The sequence below is a fragment of the Branchiostoma floridae genome, chromosome 1 (assembly GCF_000003815.2).
Source record: "Branchiostoma floridae strain S238N-H82 chromosome 1, Bfl_VNyyK, whole genome shotgun sequence".
Lineage (NCBI taxonomy): Eukaryota > Metazoa > Chordata > Leptocardii > Amphioxiformes > Branchiostomatidae > Branchiostoma > Branchiostoma floridae.
Genome location: NC_049979.1, coordinates 4,148,508 through 4,168,631, shown reverse-complemented (window position 1 = coordinate 4,168,631; position 20,124 = coordinate 4,148,508). Strand labels below are relative to the sequence as shown.

Below are 20,124 nucleotides of genomic sequence, written 5' to 3'. Positions count from 1 at the left end.
AACAAACTGGTACATCCAAAAGACAGACCACAGAAATGTACTAAGGCCAATGTAATCTACAGACTCAAATGTGAAGAACCCAATGTACTGCACCAACACATACAATGGTGAGACTAGCCGGCCATTAAAGGCAAGGTACAAAGAACATTGCAAACCCAGCGCCAACGGCTACTCCTCTGCTATTTTCAACCACATAGAACACAACCAAGGACACTAGTTCAACCTCCAATCCACCGACATCCTAGACCGCGAAGCCCGCTGGTTTGAACGGTTTGAAATCCAAATTGTCTCCAGCTTGACTTTGCCTTACCTTCGTTTTCTTTGGAATCCAAATTGTCTTCAGTCTGAATTGTCTTACAACATTTCCTATTGGACATCTGAAATTGTCTTCATTCATAGTTAGAGTATAAACGACCTGTTTCTTCCAGATCACTTCAGTATCACTGACGAAAACTGGTGGATTCCAGTTGAAACGTCTGACCATTTCCAAAATCATATCCAGTTGCTTGACTTCCCACGTCGTGTGACGCATGAGGCAGTATTCCAGCACGCTCTATCTGCAGCCAGTTTCGCTACGTCCTTCAGTTGCTTGAATAACTGCTTTTTGGCATATACCAACACTATTAGATCCAGGTTTTCTCTTGCTTTCGCCCAGGTTCTACTGCTTTCTCCCATGTTCTCCCGCTTTCTCCCAGGTTCTTCTGCTTTCTCCTAGGTTCTCCTGCTTTCTCCCAGATTCTCCTGCTTTCTCCCTGAGGTTCTCAGATCCTGCTTGAGTCCCATGTTCTACCGCGCTTTCTCCCATGTTCTCCCATGTCCTCCCGCTTTCATATTCTACCGCTTTCTCCCAGGTTCTGCTGCTTTTTTTCAGGTTCTCCCGCTTTTTCCCAGGTTCTTCCTTTTTCTCTTAGGTTCCCCTGCATTCTCTCAGATTCTCTCGCTTTTCCCATGTTCTACCGCTTTCTTTCAGGTTCTCCCGCTTTCTCCCAGGTTCTCCCACGTTCTGAGGTCACAGTCTCTTGTTTTCTCCCAGGTTCTTTTGCTTTCTCCTAGATTCTCCTGCTTTTTCCAAGATTCGCCTGCTTCAACCCAGGTTCTACCGTTTCTCCCAGGTTCTCATTCTGCTTTCTCCCGGATTCTGTCGCTTTCTTCCAGGTTCTACCGCTTTTTGCCATGTTCTCCCGCTTTCTCCCAGGTTCTTCCGCTCAAGTTCTCCCAGATTCTACCGCTTTTGTTTGTTTTATTTGGATCTCCATTAGTGATACTAAATGTAGTATCACCATTCTTCCTGGAGTCCTAAAATACATGAGCAATAAATACAAAACATAAGCAACAAATGTTATACAATAAGTAAACAGAAAACTAACAAAATCAACTGAGGTAACTCACAGTGAAGGTTGGAGATCAGAGGTCAAATAAAAATGTTGGAAGCCATAACTTAGGTTTTGTATGCAGAAGGTGAATAAAAACAATGATTAACAAAACATAATTGATTCTAGCAAACTGAATATGCATTATGAATATGAGTACAAAGTAAAGTAGTAGTAATGATAATAAATAATATAATATAAACACCTATACAACTGAAAATGACATTAGAAACAAAATAAACCATTTATCTTTCTCTTGAGGTTCTACTGTTTACTCCCATGTTCTCCCGCTTTCATATTCTACCGCTTTCTCCCAGCGGTTCTCCCGCCTTCTCACAGGCTCTACCGCTTTTCCCCATATTTTACTGCCTTTTCCCAGGTTCTACTGCTTTCTCCCAGATTTTACTACTTTGTCCCATATTTTCCTCCTTTATCCCATATTCTCCTGGTTTACACTCCTTTCGAAAGTTATCTTGCAAAGATGTATCCTAGTATTTAATAAAAAAATAACGTTATCCCATATACATGAATGAATTTATTGTAACGGAGGGTGTCGCAACATCGGACGTAAATTTACCAGTTCGACATCGTATTGTAGCAGTGTCAGTTGTCTGAAAACTGTTGCGTCTTGACTAATGATAAATGAGAGTGGTGGTGTTTGGGAATTTTCCGTTCAGGAGTTTATGTTACATCGGCGATGCACGATTTACACCATGAATACATTTTTGCCCAACCGAGCTAAGTACAGGTCACAAAAAGTCAAAACATGTATACATATAAAAGTATTACCGAGGAGCTTTTAATAAAAGCTCCTTGGTATCAAGGAGCTTAAGCTCCTTGTTGGTATCCATCATATGGGAACAATGACATGCTCCCGTAACCACCGACGGCCCGAAGTCATCATCTCAAGTCTGAACCATTACAGCAACGTAGGGGTACTCAATTAATAAGAAAGATAACAAGACGCTATGAAAAAGGTAAATAAAATGAGCTAGATATAATAAATATTACTTTTTAAAGCTGAGAAATTTTAAGTTCTTTGATATGCTTTCTCTCGCCAAAGTAAAGAAAAAGTTGACTTATACTTTCTTGAATCGTAGTTACCAGTTACAAAGTCTCACCTTTTCTCGCAAGTTACGAGATATGACGAGATTAGATTTCAGACTGTTTCATGTGAGATATAGGGGAGTACGATTTTAGTATTATCGTAGTTTGTTCAATAAAAAAAAAATATCTAAAAACTGATTTTACCAATCAGATATCAATTTATCTACTACCATTCAATTTATTATGCTTTATGTTGTTATGCTTTTTATCTCATATTTTACTATACATGTACTACAATATTACAGCACCCTGGAATTCTTCAATTTGGTACAGTCCACTTCGTATGCAAAGCTATTCAGATTTCAAACGGGACTTTCACTTCCTGGTTTGAAGGCTCGCTCCCCGCACACAAAGCGCCGCTGTGGCTGTCCGCATGAGGCCGGAGCAGAGATGACCATGGCCAAGGATCGCGCCGAGAGCCTGGCCAGTCTGGATAACCTGGACATCAGCGCTAAAGTGCAGCACTGCGGGCTGCTGCTCAAGCGGCCTTTCGGCCACGCGAGCTCGCGATGGCAGAAAAGGTGGGTCATGAAAACCGCAACATGATCAAGGATTTGGCACAGGGCCATGGAGTATTGAATATAAATATTCAGTATAGTGCTTACACGAATATGCTTTCATATATTATAATCCATTTTGCACGGACACATTTTATCTTGACGTTTTCGTTGAGCATCAAAATCTGGTTGGTTGTTTACATCAGGCTGATAACAGCCAGGCCACGGACCCCTGCAGGCATTCGCGAATGAGTGACATTCACACCTGTTCATTGTTTACTAGAATTACGCGATTGTTTTTCACATTTGTCACGGCTTTACCTGTGTCTTTGCTATAATGCACGAGGAAGGAACTTGTCCCGAATCGCTGGTGCCGCGAATGAATGCTGCACGGTAGAGCACGTTGGCCGGGGTTCAAGAGGGCTTGAGTAGAGAGCTCATCTCAGTGTTCGATGGTTCAGGAAACGGCACTTGACCTCCATATCAGGGCTGTTGTCACCATGGTTTGACCTTGGTTTGACCCACAGAGGAGCAGCTAAGATAGAATACATTGTACAAAAATTATCCTGATGAATTGGTACAAAAACTGGTGCATGATGGAGGTAAGAAATGAGAATGGATCACCACTAACAAGATTTTGTTTATGTAACTTGATCTTGTTCTCAGAGGAGGTTCCAGGTTTAGTTCATCAATGGTTAATAACTTCCTCCTTCCAAGTCTAGTTAGAGCCCCGTTGGAATTTGCCACAAAATCAACTTCCTCTTTCCAGACCCACATTGTACTGCTGCTGTACTCAGACTCCCACTCAAAGGTAGCCTGGTTACCAAACCCCAGCCCGATCTCAAGTATCTATCTTGCAGGAAAGATATATTTTGAGGTTGGGGTATGGTATCCAGGCTAACTCAAAGGATGAATGTAAGTCGGGTTGAGTCAACCTGTTTTTGTCCAGGAAAAAGATATTAATTAATTAAGGTTTACGCACTGCTAAAAAAAATCTCTTCAGTCATCCACTTATCTATTTGTACTGGATGTAGTTCTTCTTACCCTGGAGTTTTGTATTGATTTCTCTAAGCAGAGAAAAAGATATTTAAGGTTTAGGTATTGTTAAAACAAACAAACAAACAAAAAAAACACTCCTGTCATCCAGTTACCATGGTACTGTACTGGATGGAATTCTTCTTACCCTGGAGTTTTGTATTGATTTCTCTATTAAAACAATAGTTTAGGGTAGGGTGGATGAAGTAATAGCCATAAGGGATGCAGCTGTAATAAAATCCCAGCCGCTACCTATAATCCTCCACTATCTTGGACCGAAACCTCTGCTTGGAGAATTGTAGTTTTCCCCATAGCGTGATGAATGCAGCTGAGCCTATACCCTGTAGTATAGTCCCAGATGAGATGTTAGATGACTGCCTGTGTCTGACTGTACCCAGAACCTGTGGTTTACTGTAATCTACAGCAGACAGGTCTTCCTTCCAGCCTGGTACAGACTGCAGACTACAGGGGGATGCTGGCAGGAGGCCAGGAAGTTTAATGTGGTTTCTTTATCTCAGGGGACTTAAGTACTGTATAAATATTTTTTGCTTGTCTGTATGTATTTCTGTGATTCCCTCAAATATATGCTTTACTCATTTATCCATGTATATTTTATTCACTCTCACTCACTCACTCACTCACTCACTCACTCACTCACTCACTCACTCACTCACTCACTCACTCACTCACTCACTCACTCACTCAGTCATTCATTCATTCATTACAAAGCAGTACTGGTAAAGGGGTGAAGTGTGCTATTTCTGATCATATTGTTTGTTGACTTCCACAGGTTCTTCATCGTTAAGGAAGGATTCCTGCTGTACTATGCAGAGGCAGAGAAGAAAAACTTTGAGAGAAGAAGACAGTTTAACATCCACCCAAAGGTAGGAAATCAGAAACACTGTGAACACTAACAACAGAACTCAACTTGAAAGTTCTTCTGTGTTGGTACAAGTCATTCTGTTTACATTGAACTGTAATTTCCAACATGAAAATTGGATGTATCAAAATTTTTTAAGTGAACAGCTCCAGTCTTTATCAAGGAATGAACATTCCACTTCCTCCCAAACAACGAGCGGGATGGAAAAAACTTCAAATTCAAATCTGGAGTTGACCCTGGTGTGGAACACATGCAGTGTTGTAATGTAAGTGTGATTGTTAGTCTTGGCTCTGGTTCTGATCATGGGGCAGTTTTACAGGAATAGGTCTGTAAGTATCGAGACTGTCTCCAGGACCCCTCCCTCTGTCCCAGGATGGAAACTTGCTTGCTGGGATAGACAAAAAAAACTTGTCCCTCCAAATGATCTACACTTTGTTTATGACATGAAGTTGATGAAATTTTTTTCCAATCCTTGTCTAACCACAAAAATTAAATGATTCTTCTCTACATTATTTCCTAGGCTTGAATTAAATGATTAATATGAATGAAAATCTCCCAAACTATGTATGTGTGGATCAGAACAAACAGCTGTGGAAGGTAGCCTAGTCCAATGACGAATGATTGAGAAGTGGAAACACCATTTGCTTTAGGCCGACAACAATTGCTTAAGGCCGACAAGGTTGAGTACACAACCTCCATGGTTAGGTCATGTCTCTCTTTCTTGTCAAATTCAAAGTCGATGGTGACAGAGAGTTTTTCAATAGCCCAGACTACAGCGCTGTAGGAAAGGCAGTGTTAGAGGGCAGCAGGCCTGCTCCTGGGTATAAATACCTCATCACAAAGGGGAGTTCAATGGGGAAGTCCCCACGGATAACTCTCACAAATCACCCTCATGTTTACACTTGATCCCTTCCTGCACCAGCCAGACTGGTTTATGTGAACATTCTTTATCCTGTGTATAAAAGGTTCAATTTCAAGTCCTGTGGAAAACATGTCAGGCATGTATCCGGCCATGCCAGGGCTCGAAATACTTTTTCTGCATACCTGCACTGGTGTTAAGGTAACATTGAAAATTTAACCTATACCAGACAAATTTTACCAGCACCACTCTGAATTTAGGAAGTATGGATCATACTAAAACTGAACCATTGCTATTTTTTTCTTTTATACTTTATAGGCGGTACCAGTCAATGCAGCTATGATAACAATCCACATACACCTGCAACATAGGACATTTAGAACCTAGTACATGGACCAGTGTAGGTTGGGTGCAGGTAGACATTAGAAATACCTGCACAGCTCCAGTTTTACCTGCACTCACCTGCATATGCAGGTGGTATTTCGAGCCCTGCATGAATTATCATGGGGACATGTATATATATATATATATATATATATATATGATATATGTGTGTGTGGGTAGGGCTGACAGATATATGGGGTCGTGTTATGTTAATTTTTGTGCACAATTGAACCTTAACCCTCTCAACACGTCATAAAATTTTTTCCTGTATACCATATACGACATGTAATTTCAGTCTATACAGGTGTCAATTAGTACTTTTTGTGTATTATTATTACAGCTGTTATGTAAGGAGTAGATTAGGAAAACTATATATTGCTGGAAAGCTCACAGAATGGCCTTTCCAAAACAAGCAAAATAAATATCATACCATCAATCTGAGGACAGCAATCGTCATGGAAACCACTCAAAAACACATTTGCATCACTCCCAAAAAAAGTTTCACAAAAGAAAATATTTGGCTAGGGGCTGAGTTTTTTGTGTCATTTATCATAAAACCATGTAGAAATACTCAACCATACAGTAATTACATACACAATGCTGGTATGCTGTTAGAATGACCAAAAACTAAAAATCAAAGCATGATTTCAAATAAGTTCAGTGTTGACAAACAAATGTTACCCCTATAAACAGTTGTGCCCCCCTCCCCACACCTGTAGTTGTACTATTAAAATAATGAATATGCCTTGTGCTAAATGGCAAATTATTTTTCTGGATGTTCTCCACATATCAGGGAGTCAAATAAATCCATTTACTATGACTTGGGTAGAGAAACAGGTATCAGAGTATATAAAATGTCAATTTGGACCAGTGACCTATCTGACCTGACCTGGACCTCCTTCTGCCCCAAGAAAAACAACAAGGAAGCATGCATGTAGAACTCATTAGACACGGTGATATCAGCTCATTTGATCTCAACAAAAACAGCTGGGTGTTTGCCTTGCTGTCCCTCAAGGATTTCCCTGTTATCACTCCTGTAAGCCTCCAACTAAATTATCCACCAAACTGTCTCCATTTCTGCTAAATTTACTAAATAAACCTGTAGAAAACTGAAGCCAAAACACACGCTGGAGACCTCAGAAACAGGGCTCAAATGCTAGATCCCTTCTGGTTGGTCAAAGATACAAGCATCCTGATTGGCAGACTCTGCCAATTTCCCATTTCACAGTAGTCAGTTTGAATTTCCCGCCGGAATTAAACCTGAAGCCACGATCGTGGCTTCTCGTGTCCTATCGGAAAGCCATGATAGTGGCTTCTCGTGCTGAGAGGGTTAAAAGATGGGGTGACTTTTACGACACTGAGGCGAAAATCGCCTGAGGTCTTTTAAGGCTCAATCATGCACAAAAAACTGTCACTGATGAAAGATAGTGGATGCTTTTTGAAACCCCTGACCATTTCTGTAATCATATCCAGTTGCTTGAATAACTGTTTTTTTCCCCCATATTTTATTACCTGGATGTCTAACCTTCATCGAAGTGATTTGATTTTCATTCGTCATTTTTCACAAAAGATGTTGATTCCACAATTCTAACTGCATTATATAAACTTTGCAGTTCCAAATATATAACTGCATTGATGTTGGTTTTAATAACTCTCTGTCAGGAAATTGTGCTTAAGATTGTAGCCGAAGGCCGGTAATGCCTCATTTGTTCAGAGACTTCAAACAAGTTTTGTTGTGTCCGACTTGGCACTACTACTGAGAGGGTCTGCATGGGGGGTCCCGACAATGATTTACGCTGAATTCAGAAGAGCCTCTTACGTATTATGCTAAATCAAGGAAGGCAATTACGCTAAATTTGTTCCCCTCGCTACGAATTACGTAGATAAGATGGTATTCCCTACGAATTACGGGAAATAAAATAGGCTGCCTACGCCTTACGGAAAAGAGCATGCAGACCCTCTACTGAGAGCACCAGATCTGTACAGGCTACAGCAGAACCAGACTGTACTAAAATTAAAGTACAGGAAAGCTCCAGGCACTGGAGACCAAAATAGCAGGTCTGTTGGGAACACAGACAGACTCATGTGGAACAACACCAGACAATCTATGGCTATTTCTGATGTGAAGTGATTGTTTTTCTGGCAAGGTCACCAACACAAGTTGTGCCTTTTCATGACTTTCATTATTTCCGATGGGATGTCATTATCAATAGATAAAGAAATTTAATAGATCATAGTGTAGTATTAATTATCTTTCAAATAATTTCAGAGAATCAGACTTCATTTTGTCATATTATTAATGTCACACTGCAAAGCCATCGCATTTCCAATAGCTAGTGGACATGAAAAGAAAAGACATATGTTGGCTAAGGATGCTCACAATGTATACTAGTATATAGGCCACGATACATCAAGAAAACAGTGAAAAAGCCCCCAAAACAGCCAGAGCCTAATCTCTGCTTTGAGAGTAGTCTAGTGCACATTATGTGCTTCCCTTGTGCCTGTCTTACCAAAAACACTAATTTGATGGTGGATTAGTCACAGCTAACTTCTGCCCCAACTGGATTAGACAAGCATAACTCCACATCTGTGGGGAAGGGAACTTTTAATAGGAGAAAACACTGCATGATTTACAGCATAGTACAACAGGGAAACTGCAGGGGTGCCATGGGTCTGATCTCAGATCACCAATTTGGCAAAAGTGCTGATGGATCTGATTCAAACAAGCTGATATAAGCATAGGCGCTAGGCCAATGAATTCTTGTTGATTCGCCCGTACACTATCATTTCTGTGCCGAGTTGCCGGGTTCGCCCGTACACTATCATTTCTGTGCCGAGTTGCCGGGTTCGCCCGTACACTATCATTTCTGTGCCGAGTTGCCGGGTTGGAAAGTACTGGGGATTACCCGAAGGTCGGGGAAGTTGGCGAAGCCGACCAATCAGCGTTGGAGTTTCTGCACCCGAAGGTCGGCGAAGCCGACCAATCGGCGTTCCGAGCAGCGAGCGAAGCGAGCTAGGTGGGAACGGCCTTTTCTACTATCGCCGTTTTCTGCAAAATTCTAATATGTAAGTCAAAATTTCGAAGTGATTTATGTTCGTCGAGTTATTTGGAGGCCATTCAACGTACAAAGTGCACATAATAGTTATTTCAAATTAAAATAAACGCCACTGAAATTTGGCCGATTTCCGGGACACTGCGTTACCAACACAAATAAAACGCATCGGTAGTATATTTACCAAAACGCTGCCACTAACAACATGTAATCGTTATAATCATTGATTCATTCTTGTAGAACGGTCCATACTCAAATAATCGCTATAATGGCATCTGTTTCACGAAACCTGTATTCCTAAAGGAGGTTGGTATTCCTATCTCAGTTCTTACTTCCGGGTTGGCGACGTTACCGATCCCAAAAATCAGACGAAAAAATCAGACGAAAGCAGTGGGAAAAACACGGTCAAAATGTATCTGCAGTGCAGCGTAGCTTTTGTCAGCATGTTGAAACCCTCAAACTTTTCAAACAGTCCCACGAAAGCCGACAAGGCGCCTAAACGGGCCCGCCGTACGATCCCACACCACAACACAGATCGAAAACACGGTAAGTGGTAACTCACATCAGGGAGATCGGTTTCTTACCCATCGAATATTTAAACTTAGGGGGAAGGCGGCGCAAAGGATGACGGGAGCATCTGACGAGGTACTTCCGGATAGGCGGTAAACGGCGCACTGACAAATGTTACCGCGGCAGACAGCGCGCGCGGTAGGGTTCCTGTTACTCAACAAAAACTATTTCCTCTTTGTTGCAAGACAACAACAACAACAATTCCGAGGCCTATTGCCCATGATATAAGGAGAAGATGACAGAGAAACTTGGGTGATATTGTATGAACATTACTAACCAATCACATGGGTAAAACATGAAAAGTTATCATCCAGGGGAAATGGATGATATGGGATAGACTTCCTGGAACTATTTCTTTTTGAATGTTTATTTTACAGCAAGGAGCTTTTGTTACAGTGATGACGTGCTGTATTGCAAGGAAACAGTTAAACTGTTTGTAGCTTTTAACAGAAGACCTTTATATCAGACTGCTTGAAGATGGAAAGTAGATCTGTGGCATAGGAAGATTGGGATAAAATTCTGATAATTATATTTTTAGTAATGTTTATGTTACAGTGATGAGGACTTTGTGACAAATTAAGGTGATAGTTTGTTGCTATTAACAGCTGACTGACAAGTCTAATGCCAGCTGTCATCTACTCTCCCAGCCTGGCATAGTTACCCACTTAGGCAACCTCACCCTGGTGTAACCTGACTCCTGTCTGCTGCAACCCGATCCTGCCCCTGTCTCACAGATTATCTCAGCTGCTAATGCGATTTCACACCCCTTATATGTGCTGCAGGGAGTGATCCCCCTGGGGGACTGTACCATTCTGCCTGCAGAGGAGGCGGGGCAGCCGTTCACCATACATATCAACCATGAGGACTTCAGTGTAAGTAGTTACACCTTACATGAATACTTCAGTGTAAGTACGGATACACCATACATATCAACCATGAGGACTTCAGTATAAGTAGTTACACCTTACATATCAAACATGGGGACTTCAGTGTAAGCAGTTACACCTTACATATCAACCATGGGGACTTCAGTGTAAGCAGTTACACCTTACATATCGACCAGGAGGACTTCAGTGTAAGAAGTTACACCTTACATATCAACAGTGGGAACTTCAGTGTAAGTAACTACACCTTAGATATCAACCAATGGGACTTCAGTGTAAGTAGTATATCAACCATAAGGACTTCAGTGTAAGTAATTACACATTTCATATCAACCATGGGAACTTCAGTGTAAGTAGTTACACCTTACATATCAACCATGAGGACTTCAGTGTAAGTAATATAAACCATGGCGACTTCAGTGTAAGTAGTTACACCTTACATATCAACCATGAGGACTTCAGTGTAAGTAGTTACACCATACATATCAACCAAAGGGACTTCAATGTAAGTAGTTACACTTTACATATCAACCATGAGGACTTCAGTGTAAGTAGTTACACCTTAAATTTCAACCATGAGGACTTCAGTGTAAGTAATATAAACCATGGCGACTTCAGTGTAAGTAGTTACATCTTACATATCAACCATGAGGACTTCAGTGTAAGTAATATAAACCATGGCGACTTCAGTGTAAGTAGTTACATCTTACATATCAACCATGAGGACTGACTTTTGTCAGTGTAAGTAATATAAACCAGTGTCAGTGTAAGTAATATAAACCATGGCGACTTCAGTGTAAGTAGTTACACCTTACATATCAACCATGAGGACTTCAGTGTAAGTAGTTACACCATACATATCAACCAAAGGGACTTCAATGTAAGTAGTTACACTTTACATATCAACCATGAGGACTTCAGTGTAAGTAGTTACACCTTAAATTTCAACCATGAGGTCTTCAGTGTAAGTAAGTTACAAGTTACACCTTACATATCTACCAATGGGACTTCAGTGTAAGTAGTTGCACCATGCATATCAACCATAGGTACTTCAGTGTAAGTAGTTACACCTTAAGTATCAACCATGAGGATTTCAGTGTTATCAGTAAAACAACTTTTATTGATCTTCATATTATACTAGGACTGTTTTAACTGAAATATCCAACAAGAAGGATAATCAATATCGAACACAAAAAATTAAAAGGTGTCGCAAAAGATAAACTGTTCCATGATTTAGTTAAATACACTCCGACAGAAAACGACTGCTGTACATGAAAAATCTCAGTGCAATTCACAGCATACGAGTGTGCTAAAACAAAATTCAAAGAGCATTTTGGGGACTCTTATATTCATCTGTTTAACAGACTTTCACATACAGAGCAAACCTATCAAATGGAAAAGCTTCAAGTATATAGTTAGCTTATGGTACTCCTTTGAAAGAGCCTTGTTGGACAGTCTTTAATACACTGCTATGGTAGTCTCAGACTGTCCTCTCTCTATAAATTATAACGTTATATGATAGTCTCAGACGAGACCTATGCAGCCAGTAAGACTTGGATCTGTTTGAGCGCCGTTATTCTCCCACCAGGCTTTGTTTCCTCCACACATTCTGTCAGTAGATCCTCCAGCTCCTGCTTCGCTTCTCGCGGTGGCCCGAACAGCAGACCCCGGCCGTACGCGCACGCCGCGTCCTTGGAGGAGGACAGCGCCACGCGACCTTGCCCTGACCGTTCGGTCTGCCAGCATCCCAGAATCCTCTGGCAGGCGCGTGCGTACATCAGCTGACTGTAGCGCCCGGCCTGGCGACAGCTGGTCTCCGGTCGGTGTGAGAGGTTCCGTGCGAACCTCTTGAAGCAGGCCTCGTTACAGACACTCGACCGCTTCCTGGTAGAGTTTTTGTCAAGGTCATGCTTGTTGATGATGGTCATGTTGCCAAGGTCGGCGAGAATCAGCCTTCCATCAGACGAGACGGAGAAGTTTTCAATATTCACTTCCACGAACATCAGCAGCCAATCGGGGTCCTTGTTCTGGAAGTCGTCCAGCATCTGTAAGAGCTGCAGCGATAGGTTGGCCCTGACCTGCCAGGGACCTTTGACCTCCAGGTACATGGAGAGTGGCTTCCCTGCCGTCTCCGTGGCAACGAGGTTCCCGCACGCCCCGAGGAATGCTGGGACGGGGAGTTTTTTCCGCGGGATGGCCTTGAGCAGGGCGAGGTGGGGACAGGTGTGCAGAGCAGAGTACAGGTGCGCCTGCAAGATACGCAACACAGAAAAACTTCAGAACAGATGAACCAAACACAAGTAGTCAGAACAAGAAAAGAAATCTTTTACATATAGAAATATATCTGAATGGAACCGATTAACATGAGTAACAAACTGCGACCACATCCCAAGGTGTTAAGCAGCAGCTAATGAAACACATGTGAAGCTAGACATATGGCACATGGGGTACACAATATGGCACATTGACAATGACATGTCATATGAGGTTTGTTTTATATGATGTTGTGTGCTATGTTATGTATGCTGTCTATGTTTTCTGTGTGCTTTTGTTACTTCTGGAAAAATTTACATGCGACAGCTAGAGGAGTCCATAAAGCAATGAACCTGTTCCAGCCGGTTCAGACGCTTGTTGCCGTTGTCGTCAAACGTTTTCTGGAGCAGCTTGAGAAACGGTTTGGACATGCAGGTGGTCGCTTGGAGAGAAGACATTGCGTTGGGGTGGAAGACTTCTCGGAGCGATTTCTTGAGATGTGCCGGCTGTAACCGCTCCTTGAGGTCCTCCTGCAGAAGCACCTTCCCGGGGTCGCACGAGGTCGCGCTCTCGCTCAGGTTCCGACAGACAAACTCCTCAAACCGCTCCAGACGCTCCTCTGATGCACACTGGGTAACCATCACCTCGACCTTGTCCCAGGTGCCTGTGTAGGCCTTGACCTTCCCGATGGTGACCTCTGACCCTAGGTCTATCATACCATCTTCAAACTCCTCGCACAGGTTGTCTCCGAGACACGCCGGGCACGCGGCGTTCCGCAACAAGGAGCGAGGAACGCCCTTGGGTTTTCTTTCCGTAACAGCTGACTGGTTCTGACGTGGCTTTTCTTTTGCCTCCTCCGCGGGATGTTTCTTCTCCTCCTGTTTCTGCTGCACTTCCACCTTCTGTTCCTCCCCCCTCCACACTATATACTCGTCCTTTTTCTGTTTGTCCCCGGCCTGTGATTGGCTGAGGCTGACCCAGGGTGACCCCTGCACCTGTACCAGGTAGATGTACAGCACGGCCAGCCCGGCGCTGACCAGTACCAACAGCGGCAGGCAGCATTTCCTCACCATACGCCGCGCCACCATGGCTCTGCCGTGCCTCCCTCCGTATCCGGCTTCACTAGGGGTGGATTTAAGTTGTTAATCATTAACCCGATGTAAGCAAACCGCGTGCACACAAAGGCCTGATGTCATGCTTGTGCCAAAGCTGTTGCTCAGGGGTTAATGTTTAATCCTGTATGCGTAAATACTGGTATATACGCATTTCATTTGGCCGTTACATTGCAGGGTGAACAGCTAACATCCCCCAGAATATGACTTGTCCAAAATCTTACCACAGAAGCAGCAAAGAAAGCTTCTACCCTACGAGCCACGACCATAACAAACAACATGTATATTGGTGGTGGCAACCAACAAATTTTTGAGCTACATGTTGGTCTGACATATTGACAGGTTGCATTGAATTTCTGTCGCAGTTGTGACAGCGAGCATTGCAGTGTGTACTCTGTTGTCCTTGGGCCCTCCATCTGATTCAGTGATATTATGTACCACACAGAAATAGCCACTCTTGTATACATATTCATGTTGTGTATTTTAAGAACTTTTGAGCATTCAGGAAAAGGGACTGAAACAAGCCATGCATATTTTTGCTGCCTGACATTTTTGTTAGCTAATGTACAAAAGGCTGGTCTGCAGGATGAGCATATTCAATGTGGAAAACCTTTTAAAATTAAGTCCACTAAAAAATGAACAAACCTACAGTTTTCTGGGTGGGTAGGTTACGATTTTATTTTTGTGGTTCCCAGACAAGTTGTTATACACATGAATTCAATGAGACAGCAAAGTCAATGATCCATATTTTTACCAGGATTTGTTATATTTCTCCAGCAAACCGTTGCCTTGGCAACCGACAGTGAACCCGACAGGGACAAGTGGGTGGAGATCCTGCAGAGCTCAGGCAGAGTGTGAGCTACTTCAGCTTTTGTTGATTTGTTATTTGTGTGCTCAGTGCAGGCAGTGTTATAATCAGCAAAAATTTATTTTCCCATAAACACAGCCTCCACGACAGCCAATAAAACATACCTTGAGAAAGCTCTGCCAAACCGGGCTGAGGTTTCTACTTTTGTGGGCATGGCCTCTAGCCACCTGTCATCCAATCAGGGAACATTAAAAACAATTCTCTGATTGGCTGTGTGTATGGGAAAATACATTTTTGCTGATTGGGATTGTTATAACCTTGTTAGTCATGAGTCAAATGTTGACATTGTATATCATGACCTTGTAAATCTTGACGTTAATTTGTATATCATAACCATGTAAATGTTGTCAACCTTGTATGTCAAGACCTTGTAAATTTTGTCCCTCCAGGACCTGGAAGAATGCCCAAACAGATATATATCATGACCTTGTAAATGTTGACCTTGTATATCGTGACCTTGTAAATTTTGTCTCTGCAGGACCTGGAAGAATGCCCAGCTGGGAGAAGCCATGATCCAGACACTGGAGCAGCAGGGCCTGCAGATGGCTAAGGAGAAACAGGAGTACATCAGTGGGTCCTGTTTGTTTGTTTGTTTGTTTGTTTGTTTGTTTCTATGGTTATATTATTCTGGAGCAGCAGGGCCTGCAGATGGCCAAGGAGAAACAGGAGAAACATCAGTCTTGTTCCTTTTTTCTGAAATTGCTAACTAAAACATCTGATTGTTTCCAAAAATCCTTATCCAGTTGCTTGGGGCTGTAATTCATGGCACTTCAGCATGCTTTTCCCCCTGTTTTTCTTGACTCCTCTGGTGTACTCTGTCTCCAGTAAGGAACAAACACCTGACTGGAGGGAGCCATACTTTGTGAAGGCTGTATGGTGTAAATTTGTAATACATGGTGCATATAATGTGAGGGCAGGTTTGGAAGATACTTACACTAAGTACCATTGATTTCTCTCCTACAGACCAGATCCACACTCAGGTGCACGAACTATGCAACGAGAGGGAAGAGAAGGAGGTGAGAGCAGCTGCTCTAACTATAAATCAATCAATCAATCAATAACTTATCATGCTTATGAAAGTTAGACATCCAGGCAAACAATATTTGAAGACAAATTGATCTATACGACTGAATAACATTCGGAGATTGATTCTGCATGTTTCAAGTCAAATTTTTTTCCACATTCTCATGTACTTGTATTGAGTTGTTCTGCTCATTCATAATAGTGATGCTGAAGAAGAGTGATGGATGTCACGCAAAACATCCAGAAGTAATCTACGTTTCTTTGTTGTCTCTGTTTTCCTCAGGAGTTGGAGAGAATAACCAAGGAGCTGGAGGAGGAGAAGAGGAAGGTGGAGAAGGTGGCGGAGCAGCTCCGGACGGAGCAGGAGAACGTCAGAACGTGAGCAAACTTCGTATTTATAATCATAATGTTTCATGTCGTTTCTACAAATGCAGGGCTCGAAATTCACTTTGGGGATTAGGTGCACTCAGTGGCGGCGGTACCATGGAGGCAGTGGGGGCGGCCGCTCCCACAAAAAATAGGTCATGGGGGCGATGCCCCCACGATAAAATAAGCTGAAACACTCAAAATCAAGCTGAAACCCTCGTGTATATTTTCACTAATGGAAATTTCATCAAATCTCGCTAGTCTATTGGCAAAATTTGGCCCTGAAAATGCAGGAAATGACGTTTCAGAGGGTCCAGATTTCAAAATTTCAAAGGACCTCCCTTGTGAGGATTCGCGCCGTCGGCACTGGACATGGTGGGAAAATGCTACCAGAGTGTCATCCCCCACGACCTTTTTCTAGTAGAAATTTCATTATCAAACTTAGATTTGTCTACAAGCAAAATGTTCCCCTCAAATGCAGGAAATGGCATTCAAAGTGTCCTGATTTAAAAATTTCTCCAAAACTCCCTTTCAGCGTCTTGCGTCTTCGGGGCTCACGACGACGTAGTGCAAAATATGTTGGTGCGTGGGTCGTCGCCCTCCAAAATCGTTTTCTGTACTAGAAGTTTAATTAAATTCAGCTTAGTCTGTCTGCAAAATTTGTCCCTCAAAATACAGAAATGGCGTTTCAGAGGGTCTAAATTTCAAAAATTTCCAGAACCTACCTTGCAATGGCAACCTTCGCCGCTCGAGATGGTGAAAATATGTTGGGGGTGTCGCCCTCAATAACTAAAGCTAAAACTATGTGTATTTTTGATAGAAATGTCATTGAGGTTAGCTTAGTCTGGCAGCAAAATTTGCCCCTCAAAATACAGGAAATAGCGTTTCAGAGGGTTTAGATTTGAAATTTTTCCGGGGGTGCATGCCGCCGGACCCCCCTTCGGCCCTCGATTTAGTAATATGAGAAATTTTCGCCCCCACAACTAAAAAATGGTGCCGCCGCCTCTGGCACTGGTGCACCCAGCTTAAAGAATTGGGTGCACCAAAAAAGTTTTGGGTGCACCACTTAAATTTAAGTAAAATGTAAACAAAACTTAGTTACAAGCTATCAAATTCTTAAACAAGTAACATGACAGACATTTTTATTGTCTTTCTATCACTTAGATGTCAAGAATATGATGTATACTAGTATACTTGATATCTTTCTATACATAAACTGAAAATATTTGGGTGCACCCTGTGCACCCACTGAAAAAAATTGGGTGCACAGTTTCAATTTTGGGTACACCTGGGTGCACATGTACAACTGTTGACACATGTACAAATATGATCCCACAGCAGAGATATCCAATACATATATAACTATAAATCTTGAGTCTTCTCCACTCTGTAGGGGTAGCGCGCGTAGTCCAGTGGTTAGCGGCTCTGCCTCTGGAACTAAAAGCCGTGAGTTCGATTCCGGCTGTGTCGCTCACCCGACATGCACGCTACTGGAAAGGGTTGCAGTCCTTAGGACAGGACGTTAAGCCATGGTCCACTGTTCATTGCGCTTGTCGAAAAGAGCTAGGGGAATTTCCCCGGTACAATGAACCTGTAAATACTGTCCTCTCTGTCACGACCAGTGGAAGACTAGCTCTTCAGTGAGCTAAAACTAGATCGAGATCACTTTCCTTTTTTCTGTACCCATGAAAAACAAATCTGCATTTTCAATGTGTGACTACTGTACTACAGACTTCTCTCAACTGCAAAGTAGAAACGTAACAAAAGCCTCTTCTCCCCTTCTGCCACAAAAATTTGACCTTATGCAGGGCTCGAAATTCATATTTGGGATTAGGTGCACTGGTGCACCCAGCTTAAAAAATTGGGTGCACCAAAAAAATTTTGGTTGCACCACTTAAATTTAAGTAATAACCTAATAATAAAACTTAGTTGCAAGCTATCAAATTCTTAAACAACAGACATTTTTATTATCTTTCTAACACTTAGATGTCAAGAATATTATGTACATGTATACTAAGTATACTTTGATATCTTTACATACATAAACCTAAGAAAATATTTGGGTGCACCCTGTGCACCCAGAGAAAATAATTGGGTGCACAGCTCCAATTTTGGGTGCACCTGGGTGCACATGCACCCAGTATTTCGAGCCCTGTTATGAAAATCGATAAACGTACAATATCATAAATGAAATTTTTTAATTTTCACCAAAACTTGTACCTCCCCTCTCCCCCAGAGAGTTGGACCAGACTGTAGAAGCTCTGAAGACAATAGAAGATGAGAAACTGTCTCTCCACACAACAACGTCCGACCTGCAGCACAGACTACAGGTAAACTGAAGTATTACGGTCAAACTTTGTCTCAGCAACCAGTCAAGAAACTGAGGAAGAATGTTGGTAACTTGAGTTGGATGCTACAGACAAGAGGGTCCTAGATACGTAAAAATGGACGGGACCGTTTTTAACATAGTTACTGTGAGATTTGACTATAGTTTTGTTTGTATTCATGCTTTTCCATAGCAAGAAAGGGACTTCCTATTGCAGTCAAGGTTTTTAGAAAATTAATGATTGATTGATTGATTGATTGATTGGTTGATTGATTCACTCTTTAAAAAATGGATTCAACACCAGAAGTCTTGGACTCAAAGTCTCAACCAGCTTTAGAATTACTGTTCTTATTCTAGATATTAACAAATCTCGACTTTAAGAATTTGCATACATTGAACAGTGCTACCAATGTGCCACATTACTCACCTGCCTGCCACTACTTGAAGACTCCTTGTGTCTTGTCTTGCTCCAGTTCCTTGCAGACGAGAAGGAGAAGATCTTGGCAGAGGTTGAGGAGAAGGAGAGGCTGACCCAGAAGCTGGCGGATGAGAACACTTCCTTAGCTCGGACAACCGACTCCTTCAAGGGCACGCTCAAGGACATCGAGGACAAGATGCGGAGTATCGAACAGGAGAAGGAAGAAGCTGCGCAAAGGTGAGTTTTCTGGTCCAGATGAGGTTCAGGCTAACTTTAGTGTATGTTGCAGGTTGGGTTAGGGTAAGGTTCAGGTTAAGGTAAGGTTCAGGTAAGGTTCAGGTTAGGGTACGATTCAGATTAGGGTAAGGTTCAGGTTTGGGTTAGTTACACTATAACAAACTGTTGTAGGTTAGGTTAGGGTTATGGTTAATCTGTATTTACACTATTATTGATGATGACAACTGTGTTTCAGGTTGTTGGAGAAGGAGGAGTTAGCTCGGCAGCTGGAGAGGGAGAAGGACTCCTACTCCGTTCAGGCACAGGAACTCCAGTCTTCTCTCGACGTCAGTATCAAACTCTGCTTGTTTTACACTACATTTAGATAATATGTTACAGTAAAAGCCAGTTAATTGCACAACTGATTACTGCACACTTCTGTTACCTTAATTGCACAGGATCCCCCACTGGCAAATGGCATGTGCATTTTTAAATGGCTTCTTCTGTATGATAGACATGTATGATGAAGGATCTATAACCTATCCCTTGATACAGATATTTTACACCCAGTTCCTTAAGACCTGAAACCCAACTAAATCATAGTAAATGCATTTTTCTCAGGACTTGAGTGCGCAAAAAGAGATGACAGAGTCAGAACTTAGGGTAAGTGTCATGTTGGTGACTGCTTTTTTTGGTCTCATCTCAGTCTCATTTTTGTCTCATCTCAGTCTATGTATCTAACCGTTAGGTCACATAGAAGATCTTGCAGCCTTCTCGGTTTTCTGTTTTTCTTAGTATTTCACTTAGTGTCATGCCTGTCTTTAATCTGATATCATTCTCCCATCTTTCCCATTGCTATTTATCTGTTTTGTTTGTAGACAGATGATGAGACAGGTAGATGTG

At 42.2% G+C, this 20,124-nt stretch overlaps 2 protein-coding genes across 2 annotated transcripts in view; one reads left to right on the top strand and one right to left on the bottom strand.

The window, feature by feature from the left end:
• The window catches only part of LOC118424466 (lipoxygenase homology domain-containing protein 1-like), a gene marked incomplete in the record, with an annotated part of 70,418 nt that overhangs the window by 33,951 nt on the left and 16,343 nt on the right, over positions 1 to 20,124 (top strand). The window contains 11 exon segments of the mRNA XM_035833038.1: positions 2,811 to 2,998; positions 4,800 to 4,893; positions 10,538 to 10,627; positions 14,782 to 14,858; positions 15,351 to 15,442; positions 15,836 to 15,888; positions 16,179 to 16,273; positions 18,498 to 18,591; positions 19,061 to 19,242; positions 19,478 to 19,568; positions 19,843 to 19,883. Coding sequence (XP_035688931.1) covers positions 2,811 to 2,998; positions 4,800 to 4,893; positions 10,538 to 10,627; positions 14,782 to 14,858; positions 15,351 to 15,442; positions 15,836 to 15,888; positions 16,179 to 16,273; positions 18,498 to 18,591; positions 19,061 to 19,242; positions 19,478 to 19,568; positions 19,843 to 19,883 — 1,097 coding nt within the window.
• LOC118421739 (divergent protein kinase domain 2B-like) lies at positions 11,579 to 14,361 on the bottom strand. Its single transcript, XM_035829243.1, has 2 exons — positions 13,246 to 14,361; positions 11,579 to 12,888 (listed from the first exon to the last, which is right to left on the bottom strand). Exons 1-2 carry the CDS (start codon positions 13,978 to 13,980, stop codon positions 12,175 to 12,177), a joined length of 1,449 nt encoding a protein of 482 aa, XP_035685136.1. The 5' UTR covers positions 13,981 to 14,361; the 3' UTR covers positions 11,579 to 12,174.